At 37.1% G+C, this 24,432-nt stretch overlaps 1 protein-coding gene across 1 annotated transcript in view; it reads left to right on the top strand.

The window, feature by feature from the left end:
* LOC142594812 (connector enhancer of kinase suppressor of ras 2-like) overlaps window positions 1-24,432 on the top strand; it is a 209,725-nt gene that overhangs the window by 81,112 nt on the left and 104,181 nt on the right. The window contains exons 4-5 of the mRNA XM_075720442.1: window positions 18,536-18,738; window positions 20,090-20,177. Coding sequence (XP_075576557.1) covers window positions 18,536-18,738; window positions 20,090-20,177 — 291 coding nt within the window. The remainder of the gene's footprint in view (window positions 1-18,535; window positions 18,739-20,089; window positions 20,178-24,432) is intronic.

Genomic DNA, 24,432 nt, shown 5'->3' with positions numbered 1-24,432 from the left:
TTTCATAGGTATTTTACACACTTGTGTGTATTAGTTTCTTTAGTCAAAAGAAAGAAATTCAAGGTCTTGCTAACCTGGTATGCTGAAAAAGGAGAACCTTGAATGTAATTACGTGTTATTTGTGTTCATGGCCTAGTATTAACGGAATTCTTTAATTGCGAAATCACCCAGTATTCCCTTACCAGATGTCCAGGCAGCTTTGTGAGTTGATGTAAGAAGAGAACAAGGTAGAGAGTAATTTTTCTTAATGATTTCTCAGTTTTCTCTTCAAGGACCGCTACCTCTACACTGATTGCTCCATAGTAGCACATGGTTTCCAAGACCATTGGTTGCACAGTAAGAATATTTTGGAATACTCCAGCAGTGTACCACCAATGGTAGTATAAAAGTATGTAAAAATTTTCAGAGGTACCCAAGCATAGGATTGTTTTAAAGGGAATTTAGAACCTAAGTGACTTATGAATTTGTATTTTGTGTGTTAAGTTGCACTAGAAACTTAGGCTTTGGCCTCCTTTGAAAACTTTATCCTATATGAATTTATCATTCTTAGCAGTCAAGGCCACATAACCTCTGATGAAGGCACAGAATCCTCTGGTTATATGATGTCTGCACATCATGTAGCCAACCACAGATTGGAAATGGTCCTATTCAGGTATTCCAATATGTATGTGGTCTGTTGTCATAAGAGGATGTGTGTACAGTAGAAATAGAAGAATGGAGATTGGCTGTATTTTACTCAAATTTCAGCTGCCTGCATACAGTCCAAAAGCGGAAGAGTAGCAGCAAGTGGACTGCGGGTCAGGTGAATTCCAGCAGACCACATCTAATTCTTTTCCATAAGTAATGCATCCAATCTTTGTGGTATTAGGCTATCAAACTTCAGATAAATTATTTCAGGCTATAAGTATTTCTGTATTCTTCCTACTTAAGGCTGAGTTTGTGTTTAAAAAGTTTCAGGTATAATAAAAATTGGCTCTATTGACTCCTATTTTAATTACTGGAATTTATGTACATCAGTTGCCTGTAGAGCAAGACAATGTGTTTTTTCCTGTCTTTTGACATAGTTGAAAGATTTTCTCTTGTCACACAGTAATTCTTTTTCATGAAATAGGGAGAAACATGTTCTATTCAAAGTGTTAAATCTGTTCCAAAGCTTGTAATTTTCTTCTGAAAATGCATCTGTTTAAATACCAATGAGAATGAGGATCCTAATGCATTGCAGGCTAGGCTGGTGAATAGGCTACTAGAGGAGCTACTTGCATGCTTCTGAAAAAGAAATGTACTTATTTCCATTTATAAACTTGTAAAATAATCCATTTATAATAATCCATTACTGTATTTTATGTCTGATTATGTGTCTGGGTAAACTCAGTGGTATTCTGTCACGAATGTTTTATTCCTTTCCATATTATGATTTACTGTCACTCACTGGTAGAGAACAGCACACCATAATATGTACAATTAAATTATGTTGCTACTTGTTAGGCCAATGCAGTAGCAGAAATTTTTGCAAATAAATAGGTAGGCTAATGATATGGTGCTGAAAGACCACGTGTCCCATGCTGTAGACCAGGGCAGGAGGGAAAATACTGGCGGAAAATCAATGCAAATAGTGTTGGTATACATTATAATTTGTGTATGTTCTTCTAACCCTGGTTTAGGGGATATTAATGGTACATTCATTTCTGACATAATTTAAGATTTCTTCTGAGGTTTAGATCTGGGTGACAACATTTTTGTTTGTAATTTCAGCCCTTCTGGATGTTCAATTTCTTGAAGGCTGATGATAGTGATCACAATTACTACTAGGGATAAAGGAATGGGCATTTTCCCAGCACAGCGATAAAAGAAAAACCCCTATAGTAACACTCTGTTTCACTTCATGGTTGTTTCTGTTGAAACCAGCTGCCGTAACATTGCATGTTGCAGTGTTAAGTGAATGTTTATTGCTTCTTTTGCTTTGATTTGTTTGTGTTTGAGAAGGCATCCTTTATTGCATAATAGTCTAGTTTGCCAAAACCAGTGGACAGCAAAAAGCAGGAAGGCCAGCTTTTGGTTTTTAGCCTCGTTCCCCTGCTGCCTTGCTCCAATATTCTGAATTGCTCTGTGTAAGCTCTCTTGAGTCCCAAGCCACAGACTAGCCAAGATTTGGGTACTTGATTTGTCTGCAGCAATGCGGACATACCCTGTGTTCTCCTAAGGATACTTACCTAGCCTTTGTGTACTAATTAGAATTGACATATTCAATTAATTTATATGAATTATTGCTTTCCCTAGAATTTCAGTATGAAGTGTATGGAATAGCCTGCTAGTGATACATGAATAAGCTGTGCAGCACAGGACTCACATTTTCTTTTCTATCTTTTTCTCTCTACATGAAAGGAATTCTAAATGATTCTATGGTTGGAAAAGACCTTTAGGTTCATTGAGTCCAAACATTAACATAGCAGTGCCAAGCCCACCACTAAACCATGCCCCCAAGCACTACATCTACACGTCTTTTAAATACCCTCAGGGACGGGGACTCAACCACTTCCCTGGGCAGCCTGTTCCAGGGCTTTGATAACCATTTTGGTGAAGAAATTTTTCTTAATATCTAACCTAAACCTCCCCTGGTGCAACTTGAGGCTGTTTCCTCTCGTCCTATCGCTTGTTACTTGATTTGTCATTTTTAGAGCTTTATAGCGAAAATGACTGGATTCATGTAAACATATACAGCAAAAGTACAGTGAATTAAGTGCAGTGAAACTTTTATGAAAACTTGCTTAGCTAACTGACTCTTGACAAGAGTGTTTGGGCAAGTCCCCTAGCTTTTGAGAGCTATGGAAATACCACTGATTCTGGACAATGCAGAAACTTTGGCCAAATACATAAGTCTAGTCAGACATCTTGCTTTGAGATTCAGCTGTGGACTACACTTAAGATTTTGTTAATTTTTGGTAGATGCATTAAATTTTGGAACTGATAAAAACTTTTCTGTGGTTGAATATAGTGCAGTGCAGCTCTGATGGTGGGAATTCATTGTTCCTCTGCTCTTTACGGGCTGACATAAAACATAATTACTGTTTGTTGATGCAAATACACATTAATTTACTGTGCTCAGATGTCCATGTGTGCGCTGACTTGTAAAAGCAAGAATCACGTCAGTGGCTGAGAGTCTTTATCCTTCTTGTTTGAGTTCTTTATGTACGAGAAGGGGAAAACTAGCAGTGTTTTAAAAAGTGCTGTTTCAATACTGATTACTTTTCTGTGTTCTGTTGTCTTGTATGTTATACATACTTATTAGGCCATTACACATAATATGTTTCATATTAAATAATTCTTACTGCTGACTTCAAATCATTGTTACAATAAGCTTGTCTGGAAATTGTTGGTCTGTTCTCATCATGAGATTTTGAAAAGTTAGTGCTCCATTCAGTAAAGCATAAAGATCCAGATCTTGCAAAGCATCCTGTGATTTCATAAAAATGCCACTAAAACACCATCCCTTTGTACAAGAGTTAAACTCAGTAGTTTTAAGTTCTAAATTCTGGACTGCTGAATGGTATCTCTTCCATTCTGATCTTTCATTGCAAACACAGAAATAATACTTCAGGCAGGGTATATTGAAGGAAAACATATTGTTTTTCTAAAATTGTGACTTGCAGCACAGGCAGCTTGTATGCTTTCCATCAGAAACCAGCATATGTTTTTGGCGTATTGCTACATAACAACACTTAATTGTATACTGTTGCATTAAACATTTTAATATATAATTAAAGTCCATTAGGCAGCTGAAATTGGTAACTTGGACTTGGCACGATTTACTAAAAGTCTTTACCAAAGCTGTTTGAATTCCCATATATATTTGGGTGTGAGAAACATCCAAATGTGAATAATTCTCAAAGCAGATGAGGTTTTTTGCGATTGTGTTGCCTGTGTCTGCACCAGTTCCTCCCTCTGCCAACCTTAACAACTTTTGAAAGTTTTAGCCAATCTCAACCAAACTCGCCGGAGCAGTAAGCCCACAAGGATTCCTGCAAGTGCTGTGGTAGTCAGTAGGTCGCTGGACGGGTGTATCCTAAACTCCTCCCAGGGACTTTCTGGGAGAAAATGCACTTGATCCTTGGGGAGAGGCATCGGCCATGTGGCCAGCGGCAGGTCTGTGCCCATGGCCGCTGCAGCCAGCTCAGATGTGGCTCTCCCTGAGCCCCGAGCTGCCGCCAGCCCCTATTCCCGTGCAGATTGCATGGGAGTCACGTGAAGAAGGGGCTGCGGGAGTGAGCAGGACACAGACCGTTGACAATCCGGCCTTTCCGGTACCGCTGCTCACCGACCAATTTGTTATTCCTTACGCTGCGATTTGAAAGCAGCATGTATAAATATCTGTGCATGACTACTGGTTTGCCACTATTGCAGTAACTTACGCCTGTGGTGTGCCAACGCTGCAAACCTTAGAACTAGAATGTGCAGGCAGTGAAAGACAGTTCATTGACGGAATCCAGCTAATGGAATATCGATTCAGACCTAGGTAATTACATTAAATAGGGGGAAGGTAGATTAGATTAAGGGTGTACAGGGTTCTATTTTTGGAACAAAAAAGAAGAATAATACAGACTATTGCAGGAAGAGATTAACTTTTCCCCGTTAAATGAAGAAGTATTATTCCACTAACATCTATTTTTTTTTTAAAAATAACCCAAATGCTTAGTGATATATGGAAATTTGCTTGGTTTGTTCACGTGTTCAAAGTCTTAAACAGCAAAGAAATTGTTGTCTCTGTAATGGTCCACATGAAATACATTGGTAATTCTTAGTCTTTTAATGAAAAATAATTGCACTACTACTTATATGGTATTTTAAACAATTGGGTATAAACAATATTATGAACAGCTAAAATTGGCTTTTAATTTTTTCTAAGGCTGTAGGGTTTTTTTCCACTGGAAATTATTACCTTTTATTTATTGCTTATGTGTTTCATTTGCAAAATCTTTTTTCCCTTGCAGAGGGCAATAGTTCATTTTTTCTTTATGATCCTGATTTGAAATCTGTACTGAGCAACGCAATGCATGTTATATTGCACTGGTAGCAAGCACTATACCATAGAGATCTCTGTGCAAAGGACGTACAGGGAGTACGTCATTGTCAGTTAAGACGTTTTCCCTATGATAGAAAAAAATGAAAATTTGCTTTTCTCATTTGCAAGGAGCAATTTCTTTCATAAATTCCCAGTAAGTTATTTTTCATACCGCTTTGTGTTACAATATCAATTTCTATAAGCTGCCTGAATTCCCGAGTAATTATCTGTGAGCAGTTATTGTTATAAATTCATATGCATGCAAATACATATATATGCACATGCATATTCATGTAATTGTTGTTGACTGAGTTGCTTGAGCAGCCTTCAGCAAATTCATGATAAAAATAAATGAAATTTTTTCATATTCTCATTAATGCCCATTCAAAAGAATCTTGTTACTAATTTAATTTTTAAATGCTTCTCTCTGAATTGTTATGAATATATGTATCTTTTCTGAGTGGATAGAATTTTTATGTGGAACTACCAATTCTGCAAGAACCTAAGCTAGATGTCTGACCTAAGTGAAATGGCCAGTGTCGACATTATATTTTCAAAAGACAAGCCTATCATTCATTCTCTGAACTTTGAATAATTCACCACTGTTTAAAATTCTAATTTTGTATTACCTACTGAATCTCTTAACCTCTGTAGTCTTGCATTTCTGCCTTATAATTCATTTTAAGAGGTACTTAAAAAAAATTGAGAAAATGAGACTTCCTATGATTGGATGGTCGGTTCTTACACAAAACCATGATTATGATGAAATAAATAGCAAAGTATAATTGGTCACAAGGTTTTAGTAACAAATAATAAAGATTTGTGGTTATTGGACAGTGTACTACACGTGTACGGCTTCATTAAACTTTGCTGAGAAGGGTGCAGCACATGAATAAAGATCAGAGAGTATTGGAAAGGTAAAGTAAATGCTTGAGACATTTTGTCCTTGAAATAAAGCCAGTGGAGTTCCCTGGATTGGCAACAGGAAATTTAAAGAAGAATTTGAGTGTAATTTAGGTATTTCTAAGAGAGACATAACGTATCGACAGTAGCATGCAGCATGGCACACACTGGGAAACAACAATTGCAATCGTGGTAATCGCTAATGCAGGCAATATTTGGTAATCATTTCTAAAGGATAGCAGATCATGGTCTAATATTGTTTTGGAGGTAATATCCACTGGGTCATCCTTTGCTCTTGTTTGTTTATCACGGTATCCCCAATCAGCATATTTCGCATAGCTTGATTTCACACACATATGGAAGAGGTCAAGCCGTCACAGATGTCTGGCTTACATATGTTTTTATAATTGAAGCCATACGCAGATCAGTCTTTACTTAATACTGAAGTAAAGTAACTGGAAACAATTTATCTTGTGATGTGAAAAGAAGCCACAAAACGGACTAACTTTCTTCATCCTCTTGGGTCTTGCTTTTGTGCATATCAGAAAAGAAATGCTGCCACAGCTTTATTTTCCTACCGGTATTATTTCTGAGAGTTGACATTGAAGCTATTACTTATGCACAGATGTCAGCTTGACAGAGGACAAAGATGTATGGATGGTGCAGTACATTCACCATTTTATGTTCGTATGTTTATGAGGTTTCATTATTTCATGCCGCTGTAATATTAAGGTTTTGCTCAAAAAAATATGAGAAAACATTAAACGCATTTTGAAATGGAGAAATTTTTTTAAATGCAAATTCACTTCCAGGGAGTTTAGATCTAAACTCTTTGTGAAGATATAGTTGAGCAGAAAATGTGAATTAGAAGTACAGTGGGAGAGCAGTTACGAAGAGCTCAGAGGGATGCTGCTGAAGTTCAAAGGAAAAATAGTAAAAGTGTTCTCTTTCAGATAAACTGAAGTACTATTTTAAGCATAGGTTAGGATCAGTCTCTCCTGGTTCTGCAAGTGATGGTTCATTGCCTCTGCAGAAACACCTCTGTTGATGGTTCAGAGGTGGAAATGACCATGCTCCACTTTACAACTGAAATGAGACGTAAGATCTCCTTGCAGAGGGAATCCCTTCTCTTAAAAGTTTCCTTTTTTAAAGCTTATGTGAGAATGGGCATTAAATAGACAAATTTCTGTTTGGATGTTTTAGATGATTCCAAGCAAAAAGTAGAATATATGAACCAGCTGACTGCCAATATATTTTTAGTCCTATTCTGTTTGTAATGTCAGACAATTTCAATATAACAAATATGTTACATCTAGGTCATCTGTACGGATCTAGAAAATACAAAAGTTTTTCAACTGCATATTGTTCAATAAAAACCTTAAAACATCATTCTTTCCTACTATCGTTCTATAGTCCCTGCTACACACCTCCAGTCTAGGTTACAGTTTTAAATAGTTATTTATTAAATAGAAATATATATATATATGATATATAGCAAGGTATAGATATTTAGAGTATTTAAAAACAGAAAAAAAATCAAGTACTTGCTGAATGAGTAATCTAAAACTGTGAAGAATATAAGAAGGTTTTAGAAATTAAAAAATAAATAAATAAGATATCTTCAAGGGGTAGAGAAAATAAAAGGAAGAAAACAGAAAAAAATGAAATTAAGGTATTCCTTGAACATGGCCATCAGACTCCAAGTGGCATGATCTTTAAAAATATATTTGGGTGTATTACAAAGCGAACCTTGGGTATGTTGAAAGTCTCTCAGACCAGTGGCCCAAGTCATCTGGGACCGGATGTTGTGATCGAGGCATTTTTATTTGCATGAAAGTACTCTTTCTTTATACCTGACATTATTACGGCAATAAGCAGTCTACGTAATTGAATAGCAGATTTCATGTTATTACAGTTGTTAACCAAAAATTACATTGATGATGTGTCATCATGTGCTGGATCACACTGTGTGACCACATAGTATAGTGAGGTATAATTTTAAAATGCATTTTAAGAAAATGCTCGTTTCTCACACTGATTAGCCTGACAGAGATATTTGTGTATTCGATTTATGTAATGTTGTAGGACATTTTTAAATGCCTGCACTGTATGCAATGAGTTTAATTTTCTCATTCCTTTTTGTGTTTTAGATACTTGTACCATAGTAATATATTCTCACCCTCTCTCCGTAGATAGATACGTATACATACATAAACAGAAATGTTAAGATGTTCCAGTTTATTCAGGCTTACCCAATTAGAGAAGTTAGATATTACAGAATTTAAATCACGTTGACTTCATTAGGATTAAGCAGACCAAGAAGGCTTTACGCAGTTTGTTCAGAGATCTGTAGCAAGAGCTACAATTTAAAAGCTGCTTAAAAAAATGTTTAGGCAGGAGATAAGAACACTGGTTAGTTCTTGATCATCCTAACCATTTCACAATAGAAACTAGTATACTGTGCAGTTTTAGCCTGGCATATGGTGGGTCAAGTCTTGTCATAATTCGTGACCCTTCTGAGATCCATGAGCAACAAATCTGCGTACTGTGCGGGCTTCTCTTGATCATCGTTTTTCCATAGCCATTTAACGGTCCAGTCTAGCCGTATGTTTTTCATGTCTTCAGTGTAGGTATCTGCAGCAGTATAAACTCATCCTCTGCTTTTCTCTAACTCGGATCCTCTTACTAGTCATTTGACTCTTAGCACTTAAAGATAATTTTAACAATTTATTTAAATAACATATTCTGAAAAAAATCTGTTTCAGAGGCTGGTCATTTTTAAAAGGAAAGACTGTCATGTTCTAATTCTTATCTGAAATCGGAAACACATGGCTTTTTCAACAAAATTACTTTTCAAGGCACCTTAATTATGCTTGATTACATTTATACATATCAATTACAATGGAAATGCTAAAGCTTCTTCTGAGAGTTAAATTATAATGCAAATGTTAAGTTTTTAAATAAGGTTTAAATATTTTATCTTAGCACTATCTACTTAATGTATCTATTTACAAGATAATAGGAAGGTATATGAAGTGCTTAGAAGCACTGTGACAAGTTCCAAATTACAGACTCGGGAGACAAGAAAGAATTGTGACACGCAATTTGCTCTGAAAGGTAGGATAATTATAACGGAAGGGAGCACCAGGGGGAGGAAAGCTATGCATAGAAAAGAATTGAGGTGTTTCAGATAATATACTCTAATTTGTATTATGATGTTGCATATTTGCATATTATTACCATAGTTATTAATAAATTCCATATTTTATTTTTATGAAATATTTTGTTCTGTGCGCATAAACTAGGTTATAATACTGCAGTTTAACTGTCATAATAAACTGATAGGCAAATGTTATTAAAGATAGTGAGAAAGATTGTTTTTGTTATCTAGTGCAGCTAATTTACTGATTTGGAATGAGAAGAGCTTTTAAAGAAAAAGCTGGAACAAATTTGGACAATGTTTTGTAAAAGAACGGGGGCTAAGATTTTATACATTTTTAAAATACATAAATTACTGAATATCGTAGTTTAAATAGCACATATGCAGATATGACCTCCTTTCCCTAATGCAGACCAAAGCAAATTTATTTAGTAAGCTAGGCTTCTTTTGTAATTTGGGGAATTGATCCCGATTAATATCAAAATAGGTATGATTTTGTGTGTTAATATATTTGGTGTGCATCTCCTTGCTATAAAGTAACTGGAATGGCCCTTATGATAGTAATTCCACTAGACATTTACTACAGACAGGTAAGTTAAACCGTGCAGAAGTGGGATTTTGTGATAAGACATTTTGAGAATTAGGTCATATTGGGTTCAATTGCCTGTTATTCAGATGCCTCGCTCTTTTGCTCACAGAGTATGTGATTATGATCATTACCAAATTAAAACACTACTGTGCAGTGACAAGTCTGACACTGTATGAACTACATCTGACACAGAGTTTCTTTAATAAAACTTACACTGTTTCTTTGATTTGTTTTGTTTAACTTTTCATTAAGGGTTGTCAAAACTTGCATGTTATTATAATCACTGTCCCATTTTTACCATTCAGGAAATGTGTTCAGTTTTAGGTTCCGTTCTCTAGACCTGAACTTGTCTATTGATTCCTGTGATCACTAATGGATTTTGTTAGTTGGCTTTAGATGGAGGATGTTCTTAGGCATCATATAAGACTGCTCTTAGGTTAAGATTGGAGAGAGGTGGATTTGATGGACGGACTATTAGATGGTTAAGGAACTGGCTGGATGGCCACATCCAAAGAGTTAGTCAGTGGCTCAGTGTCCAAATGGAAACCAGTAACAAGTGGTGTCCTTCAAGGGTCTGTACTGGACCAATACTGTTTAATAATGCAATAGACAACGGGATTGAGTGCACCCTCAGCAAGTCTGCAGGTGACACAGAGCTGAACGTTGCAGCTGATGCATTAAAGGGAAGGGATGCCATCCATAGGGACTTTGACAGGCTTAAGTGGGCCCACTTGAACCTCACGAAGTTCACCTAGGCTGAGTGCAAGGTCCTACACTTGGGTCAGGGCAGTCACCAATATCAGTATAGACTGGGTGATAAATTGACTGAGAGCAGCCCTGCGGAGAAGGACTTGGGGATAGTGGTGGATGAAAAATTGGACATGAGATGGTAATGCATGCTTGCAGCCCAGAAAGCCAATCATACCCTGGACTGCATAAAAAGAAGTGTGGCCAGCAGGTCGAGGGGGTCGATTCTGCCCCCTACTCTGCTCTTGTGATACCCTCCTGGGGTACTGCATCCAGCTCTTGGGCCCCAGTACAAGACAGACATGGGTCCAGAGGAGGGCCATGAAAATGAGCACAGGGCTGGAATGCCTCTCCTATGAAGAAAGGCTGAGATTGTTTAGCCTGGAAAAGAAAAGGCTCTGGGAGACCTTATTGCAGCCTTTCAATACTTAAAGGGGACTTACAAGAAAGATAAAGACATTTTACTAGCACCTGTAGTGACAGGACAAGGGGTAATGGATTTAAACTGAAAGATGATAGGTTTAGATTGGACATAAGGAAGAAATTTTTTATGATGGGGGTGGTGAGACACTGGAACGGGTTGCCCAGTGAAGTTGTGGATGCCCCATCACTGGAAGTGTTCAGGGTCAGGTTGGACGGGGCTTTCAGCCACCTGATCTCGTGGAAGATGTCTCTGCCCATGGCAGGGAGTTGAATTAGATGATCTTTAGAAGGTCCCTTCCAACCCAAACCATTCCGTGGTTCTGAACAAGATCCCAGCTCTGAGCCTTCAGACACTGGTAATCAGCAAACGGTCACAGGCACTGAAGCACTGCGTTTTCCCCGCACCAGGTGCACAACGTGTTTAGTACAGTATAGGTCAATAAAAAGAAGACCCCAGTATGCTGTAAGCACCAGTTATGCCAAAGGTGCAACTGCCAACAGATTGCAAGTCAAGTAGTTTTTTTTTTTCCTATCTGCATGCCTCTCCAGCAGAACTTTAACACTACCAAATATAATACACTAATTACAAGGTATAATTTATTCTTTCTTTCAGCTTAACTTACGTCACCTGAGTTCACATAGAATCCCAATCTAGGCCTTCTAGCACTTTATCTGAAGTCTGTAATAAATACTTAAAGTGGGTCATATTCTGAAGGTTTAATACATACTTTTAATTTAGTATTTTCAATGTTATAGTAAAACTTGTTTACTTGTTAAGATAATTTCAAAAGAAAGACCTTTGTGATTTACAGGAAAAAATTATTTTACCTCCTTCAAATTGCTATTCATATAAAGGGTATTTAGCATGTAAATTCTTTTTGAGGAGGAAAAAATTACATAACTGAAATAAAATGCCTCGCATACTTTGACTTCAAAATGTTTCGATAACTTCAGTTTTAAGTTGTATCGTAAAAATATACCACAAAATTTTAATAGATCTACTTGATGAAATCAAAGAAATGTTTATAGAGACAAATATTTTAGAATTATGTTCTACTCTGTTTTCTGTTAGCCTGTTAACTTTTAAAAACATACCTCCAGAAAGGAAATTTTAAAAAGTGTGTTTTGATGGCTTTCATTCTATTTAAGCATCAGGACTATTTATGCTAAAATCATAGGGTATGGTTATTTTGAACTTTTGCTTTTATTAAACAGGCTGTGTTTGCCTGGTTTTATTCATTAAGTGCTAAATGACTACGCTATCACAAACACTGTAATTTTCATTGCGAAGAGATGGCCTTTGCAGGAGCAGCGTACACAGCGACGCAGACAGCAAGGAGTTGTGGGATCCCATCTGGCACGTCGCGTTTTCCCAAAGGAGATTTCAAAAGCCCAGAGCTGCTTTGGGGAATTCTCTTTCGCAGTCATCCCGGAGCCCCCCTCTGCAGCCGCGCCCCGGGGAGGCAGGTGGGGAGCGGTCTCGTGCTGTCGTATGGAGGGCGTGTGAGCCTGTGTCTGGGGGGAGCGGGGGGAGACCAGACCCGCTTTCCGAGCAGAGGAGGGGCAGAGCATCCCCACAGAGCTGCATCGGAAGTCACAAGTGCACGATAACTTTAAGTCAGCTTACGTGTAGTCTAAGAATGGGTCGAAAACCAGTCTGTAGTGGGGAAAATGTACCTGCTTTTAATTTTATAAATAAAATAAATTAAATTTAAATGAGCTTTTAAATTAATTTCCTAATCCTGCTCGCTATACAGTGGCGCTGAGACTCGGGAAGAGCGGGCATTGCAGCATCTTTCTGGGGCTGTTCACAAACACGTCAGCTTAAAGCAACTGGGAGAGCGAGCCCTGAGGAGGCGTGGAGTGTGCCGTGAGTCCAGATGTGCCGCTTTCGGGGTGGGTTGGCGGGGAGAGCCGGGGAGCAGCCTGCTGTAAGCACGCTTGCCTAGGGGCAGGGCGGCGCCCCCGGGGCGAAGGCACGTCTTCTGCGTGGCTTTGGCAGTGGTCCTGAGCTGCTCTCTGGACCCGAGGCCTGCAGCCATGGCTACCACAGCTGGACTGGACTCGTAAATTGTGGGGACTCTTTAAACTTGTGCATGAAACATAAAAACGGGAGTGTAGCACAATATTTAGGCTGTGGTATTTTAAATACCTTCACGTGGTGGGTTTCTTGTAAGATGCCTGAATTTGTCAGGGCTGTTTCCTTTAATCTCCTCAGGCAGATCTACTGCTCCACACTTTTATTTCTCTGAACCTTACAGTTCGGTGAAAATTGTAATATTCTTAAAATATCACCTACAGAAAAAGCTGTATATGCATTCATGTGTTTATACATATTTATACATATATTTATACATATATTATACCAACTACTTACTTGAATGACAACATCAAGAAAAACTGCTATAATTAAAAATAACTCTGTTTTTAAGGTAAGTTAAAGTCATTACTTATGCAAGGTAAACTATTTAGCTAAAATTATATCCTGCGTCAAATAAATTCAGTGTGCATACATTTTTTTTTTTACCTCTGTCTATCACATAGCAAAACAATTTCATTATATTAGTACCTTTAAGTATAACATGCTGGGGGGGTTTCCACAGAAGAAATAAATTCTTCTTATATTGCAGGTATTTCTTGTTCTCCTTTTGATCTTCAGGTGTTAGTGTTTCCACTAAATTGATTAGCACTTATGATTTTTTTTTTTCCCTTGTTATTTTTTATCTTAATGTTTGCTACAATAATTTTGGCCTATTTTGTCTTAGTAGCTAAAATTTTCCCAGATAGTTTTATTAGCATAAAATACCAATTTGCGGTGTTATTATGTTATATGCAATAAGAAGTGAAAATACCCTAAGCCATAGCTGAAGATTTTTTCTTTCCGCTTCTTTGAATATGTAAAAAACACAGGTGTTATATTGTTAAATGGATAAAAAATTTACTCCATTTTCCCACTGTTTTTTAAAAATGGAACTTCATACCAGAACGTGTGTACAAAACAAGCAGAATTTTTAGCTGGAATTGTGATACAGACACAGAGCAGGAGAGTTCACTGTCACAGTGTATTTAGCTATTTCTGCATTTTGGATTTATGACATGAAAGGGAAGAAATATGTTTGGATGTAGATTTCCTATCTTTCAATTTCCAGTATGTATTTTTAACTATATGGAATATTCAACAACGTATCTCTTGCATCGTACCTTCCACTCTGCACTAGTAAAAACAACAGTCTATTTCAGGTTGTTAAAAAAACCCCTGGTATTCTCTCCTGTCTTCTGAATTCTAGCGCTTCTGACAACAGCCACCTGTTTTTTCTGTACTTCAAAAAAAAAAAAAGGATCAGCTGCAAAAGCCCTGGAGCTGCTCTGTCCTGTCTCTTCCCTCTCGCCACCCTACAATAACCTTTATCACTAGGAACACCGAAACAGGCGTCTCAAACTGAACAGGAGAGGGGAACGAGGGGGATGGCAGGAATCCTCACTCATAGCTTGAAAATTGGAGAATTAGAGAATGAAATTGCTAAAACTGAAAACCGCCTTCTACAGACAGCAGGCAGGCTTATCCTTAAGCCTACGTCAGTTGTACATCTCACTAAAAGTGTCACTTTAAGCACAGCTTCATCTTGGCATTATTGCTAATGATATTCTTCTCTAACAAGCTTGTCTGGCTCTGATCGCACATTTGCGTTTAATTTCTACCTCTTGAAATCCTTCTTTCCAACTCCTGTCATTGAATAAGGCATCGGGAATTGCTGAGCTCCAACCTCAAATATACTACTGAGTCTGTCACTGAACATATCGGATAATCCGTATGTAACTTCTTTTTTTGTGTGAACGTAATATTGCTATCATACGTTACACTCTGTGGATATACAGAATTTCTTACTGTTTGAACAGTGCTTTTCTATGAAGAAGCTTAAGTAAACATTTAATAGATTTACCAGTCACATCTTGTTGTTACTTTGGCCCCTTCTTCCAGCAGTTACCCTTTCTGCAATGTACCTGTCAGGCCTGTTTTACTGAAATGGAGCGTAGTCAGCTTTAGTCTACTTTCTGTTCTCACTAAGCAGTTTCATGATCCAGAATTCGTGATAATTTGACAAACTGTATGGCTGTGTAGTTCTTCTAGACAGACAGTGTTTGGGGTCGCTTTAATACTCAGCATTCATTCTCGGAACCTGTATGCCCATTTCCACTAATAGAGAAAATTGGTAAAAATGACTACGCAACAACCTTAAGTATCATGAAACAAAACCAGGCAATGGAGCAAACCTTGGGTTGTTTGTTTGGTTTTTTTTTTTTTCCGTCTCTACTCTTAGTATGAAAAATAATCCTGCCTATGCTAATGGCACCCTATTGTCCCTTTCAGAGGTGTTTTTTCTTTTTTTTTTTTTTCCTTTCTTTCTAAACCAGAAATTATATCTAGGACTTACTGTGCAAGAAAGAAATCGCCTGCCAGGAGATAGAATTTTACAGGCTCAGGAGCATCATTTCTATGGTGTGTCTCACAATAACAGCACATATTTAACACAGTGAGAGCAGAATATATGGCTGTGAAAACTGAAGTCTGATATGGTAGCTGTGATAATGATTTAGTCTGGCAGGTTTAAGACTATCTCAGTTAGCATCATGCAGATAAGATGCCTACAGGAATTAGAAGAGATCTGGATACTTGCAGTGTCGCATATACAGAACAAGCCTACCCACCTACTCACGTATTATCATAAACTCCAACTCTTCCATCCATGTTTTCAAGCACGTTCACTGAATCACAATCAATGCAGTTCCAATCTGTGTGTGTACCCACTTGTTTGCTCTTTTCTCCTCTGGAACATTCTCTTCTATACCCCGTCACCTTGGTTGCCGACGCGGCAAGCCCGAAAGGGGCCGTAGCTTCCTTTGGTAGCTCTCTAACAGGGTGCCACAGTGGGGCTCGTGGGGCTTCGTGGCATCCGAGCTTCAGCCTGGCAAGTGGAGGGAAAGATGTGTGCAGCTGCCTTGAGGCGAGCTGTCAATTAGGATGAGGTCCTGGGAGGTGATGCTTTCAAGGATTATATTTAACCACCCTTTTTCCCAATGTATAGTTTGTTATGGTGGTTTCATTTAAAAATGAAGATCTTGGATTTGAGGCAAGCTTCAATTTAGAGCACTGCAATGTCTCTGTCTTCTACAGAGATATTTATTCATTGTCATTTTTGTAATATTTTTATTTTTCCCCTTTATTGTGTCTTGCTAAGTCTCAGCTAACCAACTAACATGCCTCAGCATTTTTATTGTGCTGAAAAATTTCCTTTCATCTCCTGATTATCTTTATATACATATTTTATCTATGCTTTGCTATATCTTAAATTTTATATTGATATTAATTGAGGTTGCCATCAGCATGTTAAACAATAAACTTTAAGAAAAAACAAAGAACTTGCTCACTAGGTGGATTTCCTCAAACACATTTTCTGTTCAATTCTTTGTGTTTTCCAGTGCCTTGAGAAGATCGCTCCAGTTGATTACGCCACTAGGATTTAGTATACTTTCTTCAAAATTCAGGCATTTACTCTCTGGTGAAAGTGCACTGGCTTTTATAGATTCCCTGGTCAACCTGTTTCCTTTTCTGCTTGGCTTTTCTTGAAAGTAAACTGACAGGTTTACAGAGCTTGTATGCAATAATGAATTACTGGGAGAAACATTTTCTGCTTGTTTCCACAGGGATAAGCAAGGTTGGACTTGGAAATAGAAACAGGAGGATCTGTTTTATCATGCTTGTAATATTTGTTGAGTGTGGAAAATCAAACTCTTTCTGAGGGGAAACTGAGCACTGCCTACTTGGTTGCTAGCTGGTGGAGGCAATCCAATACGTCTACTTACTTGGCACGAGTAGAAGTTGAGAGAAAAATAAAGCAGGGGAGGGAATTCCTTCAGTGCTTTAATAAAAGAAAGATTAGCCGCAAATATTAAACAGATGGCATACTAATATCAAACACAACTTGCTTTTTAACTTTAAACTTTTCCAAAACAGAATGACTTACTTCAGTGATCCTGTTGCTAACTGTACAGTATTTGTTCTGGAAAAAGAAATGAAAAGAATTGCTCTCATCTGTAGCTAAACCAATGTAATTTTCATTTGTTTCACTCTTGAGTCTTAAACTGGATCCAAACCTCATTGATTGTGATGCTTTAGGCACGATATGTATATAACAATGAAACTAATTCTGTCCCTAGTATCTAAGTTCTTTGCTCTCTTAGTTAGTTCACTGCAAAGTGTTTCCATTCCCCGTAGGTTGCCCTCCAAGCTGGAGGCAGGGGGCTTGGTTTATTTTTCAGAGTGAACTTCAAGAGGGAGAACGGCTGGCAGAGAAGGCATGTACCAGCTGTGAGCGGTCAAAATGACTTTAGCAAGCATTTGTTTGTATTTTGTTCGACTTCCATACAAACCCATTTCATAAGCTTGTTATTAGTCAATACATTGTGTAGTGTTTGTGGTTCGTTATTCTCTGCTTTGAGGGAGAAGTTTAGGCAGAAAAATTAACATGTGCTATTCGTGATCAGTCATTCTCTGTAACATATACATAGTTGAACTTAATAGTGGGCAATCAGTTCATACTCTGAAAGTTGATTTTGTTTAAATGCTCATTAAATTCTTTCATATGGTACATCCTGTTGTGGCAGCAAGAAATCTGGGTTCAATTCAGTCTGTTTGAGACTTTGTATGTGAATTTGAGTGAATTATTTAATGTATATGGGCTGAGACACCTTTGTGCTTGTTACCTGGGTCTAAGTGGGGAATTGGCTTGGTGATAAAATGACAGAGACATGGATGAAGGAATGTGGATAAAGGGAGGAAGGACTTGCGTGTGGAAAACTTTACTTAGATTCAGACTGCACCCACCCCCCACCCCACCCCCCCCCCACCCCCCGAATTAGAACAATGGAAGAAAATCCATTAAGAACTGTTAAATATGAAGGCACTGTCACTGGCTGAAGTCTCTGAACCACTAACAGCTGTTACTATGTGCCTACTCTGGGCTCAGATTCTTCCCTACGCAGTCATTGGAAACAGGAGTACCACATCTTTGCTCTGACCTCATTTGACTGTTCCCATATTACATTACATATGGGACAGCTGCTCACCAACAATAGCAGGGTTCAGGAAGGAACCTGTCACCAAGGCCATATAAAATTTTATATTCACAGCATAAGCGAAAGGGAAGTTCTGCTAAGGCTAAGTTATTACAAGTTAGTAGAGGGACTAACAAAAATCTGAGTGAGATTTAGCAGTGGGACTGCTAAAGACCTGCTCTCGGAGGTAACAAAACCACAAAATGGTTGGTTAACGCTGAACCATAGGTTTTTGAAAATGGGAAAGACCTTGAGACTCAGCATGTGGGGATTCTTTTTGCCTTCCCAACTAAGTGTTGGACCAATGGGTTTGAGGACTGTAGCATTGTGCGTGTTGATGGCAGCAGAAGTGGTCGTGCTAACAGGACGGATGCATCCTGTATGTTCTAAACAAAGTAGCCTGTTGCTTCGTCTAACAGCAGGCATCCATAACTATCCTATCCTTTCAGCCAATGCCATTCAGAACGTTTAACCTCACAGTTTTGTTCATGTAGCTGGCAACATGCTATTTCACTTAATTGTGTATCTTCTTCTTTCCCCTTAGAATTATGGTTTGGAGACCGAAAACCTGAGAACTCTGTCTCACAAGTTGAATGCCTCAGCCAAAAATCTTCAGAACTTTATAACGGGTAGAAGGAGGAGTGGCCATTATGACGGCAGGGCCTCCAGACGACTGCCAAATGATTTTCTTACCTCTGTAGTTGACCTGATTGGTGCTGCCAAGAACTTACTAGCCTGGCTGGACAGGTAATTTATTATTCCTTGATCCTTTATGCATGAGAATAATTCTTTGGGTTGTTTTGTATTTGTTCTTTCTTTTTTTTTTTTCCTTGTACTCTCTTATTCTAATATTAAAATTCCCGAATTCTGGCATTCTAGCTCTAAATTTTGTTTTGCAAATTTCTTAAATATTTCAGGCAAAATGTAGTACCCTTTTCTGTCAGGAGAGTATTAAAGTTTTCTCTAGTTACTTTTTCAGGTTCTTTTCAGTCTAATAGTATTTTGTGCAACAATGAATACTTTTGTGCTATTCCAAGTTGACATCTCACTGCCGCAAGTGGTAATGTCATTGGTAATTTTAGAAGGAAGCATAAGGAAGAAAAGATTGTGGAGTTTGAACTGTCCTTCAGCCATCAAAAAGACACAAACAAAGCTGGAGTTGAGTAAATCAATTAAGAATATTCAAAATATATTATAGTACTTGCTTAGTCTGAAAATTAAATTTTCTTATTTGAGTTTTTATCAAGAGTAGGATTGATGCATTAAGTACAGTTGTGGTGTTGGTTAATGATCAACAATCAACCACTTTTTTTTTTTTTTCAAACTGAGAATTTTATTTTTTCAGTATCTCTCTGAATAAATGTACTTAAAATTTTGACTGTGGAAAGACAGAAACCAAAGCATAAAATAGCATCAGAGTATTTATGTTTTGTTTCTCTTTCTTTGGAGTTATAGCAATGGATAGCTTTATCTTGAATCTGAATGCTCTTCAATGTATAAACGGCACCTTAGACATCACAATGAGAGTGAATCACCCTCCCTCACAGGATTTGTATAATCCTGGTGACATCTTCCTAACCTAATGCCAGCAGTCATATTCTCTCAGGCTATGACCTTGTCAGTTCTTATAAATTCAAACGGGGTCAGATTCAGCTAGAATTTGGAAAGCCTGAAGAAAATCCAAGTGTGCAGGAAGCTGTTAGTGACTAAGTAAGCTTTACTTTGCTCTCTGAATTAAGTTGGTAACTGCTGCTGAAAAATGATGTCATACTAGAAATGTTGTCTTTTTAATGAGCCGTACAAAGGAAATCTGGACTACGTACAATTATTTGGAAGCTCCTATTTCCACTTTCCACAAGAACGGTAACTTCTGATATTCTGGCCAAAATCCAGTTTACATCCTTCCCGCCTACATTGTTTCTTGTTTCAAAGGCATATATTACAAAAGTTGTGTAACTTGCTGCTGGAGATTGTCATGATTAGGTGTTTTACATTTCTGTGGTGTAGAACTGATCTCTATATTACATAGATCTGCTTATACTATAAACAGGAGTCATAATCCTGAATGCTGTATAAACTTATCCTTCCTTTGTCACAGGTCTCCATTTGTCAGCGTGACAGAATACTCACTGCTGAAAAACAACATTGTTCAACTGTGCCTGGAACTAACAACCATTGTGCAACAGGTAGGAACGGTTATCTTCTGCTCCGAGTCCTCTTCATACTGTTGCTTAAGAATTGCAATAGTAAAAACATTGCTAAGCTTTTACTTCACCAGAAAAACAGTTTTAGCATTACCTCTCTGTTCTTTGTGTATTCGCTTTCTCTGGGAATGACGGGAAGATTTTTGGACTTTGGCTATCCTCATGTGCCTGGATAGATTGAAGGACAGTGTGAAGTTAAAAATAATCCACTTTGCTTTTGAGTAGGCAATTTCATGTCAGGTTATCTACCACCATGCAAGTGTTAAACCAAAAAACAAAGCCACAGTGGGAGACAGGTTAACTACTGCTAACAGTTTATTACAGATTAAAATATGAATGATCAAAAATCTTTCAGGGACAAGTTCTTACAATACATACAAATATATCCAGAATCTGTACTGTGGCTTCTTCACTTAAAGGAGAGCCAGTGACATGAAAGTTGTTTAGTGATTAAAATGAAATATTCATAACGTTAAACAAACCAAATATGGAACAAATAAGCATGGTGTATTATCATCACTGACATTCATTAATTAATTGTGATATAGTACAGTCCACAGGTACATAAAATTAATTTATTTGGTCTGTAGTGCTACATAATATACAAATACTAATAGTCTCTGACAGCATCTGCCCCTGAAGTAAGACAAGAGGTGACACACAGGTACAGAAAGACTGAGTGGAAATTAGCTTTAGAAATATTTACAGTGAGAGTCTCCTCTTCTGAGTGGATAAAAATATTGATGAGACGAAATAGTGTTAGAAATTTTGTCCTTTATGCATTTTTGCAGTCCAAAACAAAGATCCTTTTTTCTTGGTTTAAAAATTCCTATGTAGGCATTTAATTATTTATGTATCTTTATTAAGCTTTCTTTTACAAGGTGTTTATAGCACTAAGCTATTTTTGATTTACAGACTAAGCAAAATGAACTTCTCTGTAGTATAAAAAGTTCCAATTCTGTTTCCACCCTTCAGCTGATCTTGCGCTTTGTTTGTGGGAGTTTAATTTCTTTTTTTTTTTCCCTGTGGTCTAGGTGAAAATAGTATAATTTTGAATTGCTGTCTCCATTTCTGTTGTTCATTTCGCTGCTTTTGGCAGATGAAATTCAGTTCTCCTCTGCCAGCAATAGTTTGGTTCTTTTTTTCAATTCTTCAACTCCACTCCCAAAGCTGTTCTCCTTTTGACAACTTAAAAACAATCTCTCTTTTAACATAAACTCTAAGACATTCCAAGATGAAAAACATTTAGTTAGTTCTTCAGGTCAGTTACAAATCAAGTTTTGTCTTATCTTATTGGCAGATCTGGGTTGTTTGATAGTTATCTATTAAGATCTTTTTACAGTATATTAAAATTAGCACCAGAAAGAGTAGATAAAACATAATCATTCATAGGGAGACAGTTTTGCTGTTACTAAATCTGAGGAAGATTGATCTTAATGTGTGAAAGCAGAAACGTCTCGCCTAAACCAGGATTGCAGTCTTAACTGTAGGCTAAAATATAAATTGAAAGGCATAACTAATAGAAACCTAGATCTCAGATCCTTTCAGGTAATCCTTGTTTTATGAATGATATAAATTTTAGATATCTAATTTAGTCAGTGTGAAAGTAGCAGTCAAGGCTATGCATTTGGCACATTAAGTGAGGAATGTCTTCAACCTGAAGATTGATTTTGTGCAAAATTAACGCGCTTTCTGTGCGTAACTTACAGCTGCCACTCAAGGTGAACTTCCTTCTAAATAGGGGGCATTACTATGTAACTTAGCTTAATATAGACACTGCTTACGAATCTCCTTGCTAGGATGTACTGTACATATCTGAATGACAGACTCCCAGATCTAATCAGGAAGCAGCTTTGTTAGCTTTTAGGTCATACTCTTTCTCTTTGTATGAAGATGAGATCTTCATTCCAAATTTAAACCAAACAGATGAACTGCAATGTTGGGTATTATTATTTACATACCATGTAAATGTTATGATGAATAAGCAGTCACTGGTTTATCTGTAAATAGTATCTTCTCATACTGGTTATAAGAACATTGATCTTTATTCTCTAGTTTTAGAGAAGCTTTATATGTGTCCTTTTATGCTTGGGAATGTACTTTATTCTACTCAGTTTCCTTATCCCTCACGATCTCACCTTCACTAAAATAAGTAGGGAAACTATAAAAAAATAGCATTATGCAGAAAGCTGCAGAAACATCCTGATTTTGAGGTGCAATGTCCCATCAAAATGTGTTGATGATAATGTGCAAAAAAAGAATGTTAGATCAGAGTGTTGCAAATGTTTGAGCACTCTGATTTCGTTTTGAAGTTTAGCTCTAACTTCAAGGTAGAATAGCTCTCATTTTTTGCTGCGAAAATGAATCCCCACCAGACTAAACTGAATTTGGACTTGGTCATGCTATAGTGCCAGGGCTACCCTGGCAGAAAGATAACTGGAATAACTGAGGAAGAACAGGTTCAGAATTTGATTCATAAAATGTAGCTGTTGGTTAATTTTCATTAAGTAGAAAGAATTTACTAGTTCTAGTAGAAGTTGGTTTTCTGATTATTTTTTTCCTGATTATGTCAGATGTTTAAACCTGCTTTTGATACCTGCATTAAACAGCATGAACAAACATTCTCTAAACAAAATATTTGTCTGTATCTTACCAAAGAATGTCAACACAACTCAGGCTAATTTTTTTTCCAACAAACACCAAACAAATGTTGCTTGTTCTCCCCTTTATTAATGTGAATTAACCTCACTGAGATAAATTCAGAGACCATATCACAGATTTTCATGCTGGTTTTAGTCAAATACTTTGTGTTTAGGATGAAGCATATGTTTTTTAAAGCTATCTGGTTTGTACTGCGATTGATAGAAATTGTTGATCCTTCATAGTTTTCTGTACCTGATCTAACTTTTAAATTAGCCCTCCTCTGAGCAGGTGGTTGGTCTAGATAACTGCCAGAGGTCCCTTCTGCCCGAGTTATTCTGTGATTCAGCAACGGCAATTAAAAACATGGGTGTTATTTTCAGGTTGAACTTTGCAGACCTTAGCTTTCGAACTTATTTTGCTTGCATTTTCTAAAGAACATTTTGTTATCAAACATCTGTTCACTGTTTTCTAAATACAGATTATGATCAAGTCTTCACTTTAATTAAGCCAAGTAAAATAAGTTACTTTAGTGTATATACTGGTGTATATTTGCCTAATTTCAGCGCAATCTCGTTCTTTTTAATGTATGAATTCCAGAATACTGTTTGATTTTATGTGTGCAAGCAATATAGTTTTTAAATATCATTTTGTCATATCCACCTTTCAAAGATTGCAGTAGCTCTTTACTGCAGTGTTACACTGGGAAATGGTGTTCAACTGGCAAATAACCCAAGGTTTTGAGTTCTCTTCCAAGATGCTCCTTTATAGGGTCTCTTTTTCTTTTCAGTAGTTGACTTAACTCATGCTGTTTTATTGTACCAAGTTAATGAACTAAATATTTTACATGTATTAGTCTTTTTATGTGTTGGTTAACTGTCCTCAAGACTTGCCTCAAAACATTCTTTATGGTATCTGCAAATTTCAGTAGTACTTGCATTTTTTTTTTCTTTTGAAATTATAAACTAAAATTATGAATATAGTGTGGGTGAGCACAAGTCCTACTGACCACTTCTTTTTATCAGTAGTCAAAAGAATGCTGGTTTACTGTATCAGAGTTATGAAGGTGTACTCTACCTTTGAAAGGTAGGATGTTCTGGATAGTGCAGAAGCTGGCTTGTATGTAATACTGCTGTGACTATTTTTTTAATTCCTGTATTTTACCATTTTACAGAGGGGGAATAGAATACAGCTACTAATTTTTGTAAGGGTTTTTTAAACTCTAAGAAAAAACATTTTTAACATGTTGCAATGTTAACATTGCTTATGGAGGATGTAGAAAGAATATCACTATAACTATTATTTACTTTCGAAGGAAAATAGATCAAAATGCTATAAATGATAGTACTGGAAGATTGTGTTTGGTTTTTTTTTTTAATGAGATCCCTAGTGCATTGCTATGTATCAGAGAGAAATAAATCCGAAGAATCTTGTGACCTACATATCTTAATGTTTTAGTATAATATTGCAAGTGCTTTTAACCTCTCAGTTAAACTAGTCTGATGTATTTAAAAAAAAAAAAAATCAATATACATTTATTTTGGAAGGAATCCCAAAGCTATTAACATTTATAATGCTAATGTAATCTTGAATGTGC

This window comes from Pelecanus crispus, chromosome 13 (genome assembly GCF_030463565.1).
Source record: "Pelecanus crispus isolate bPelCri1 chromosome 13, bPelCri1.pri, whole genome shotgun sequence".
NCBI lineage: Eukaryota > Metazoa > Chordata > Aves > Pelecaniformes > Pelecanidae > Pelecanus > Pelecanus crispus.
The sequence above is the reverse complement of the archived record's forward strand: the minus strand, read 5'-3'. Positions and strand labels throughout refer to the sequence as shown.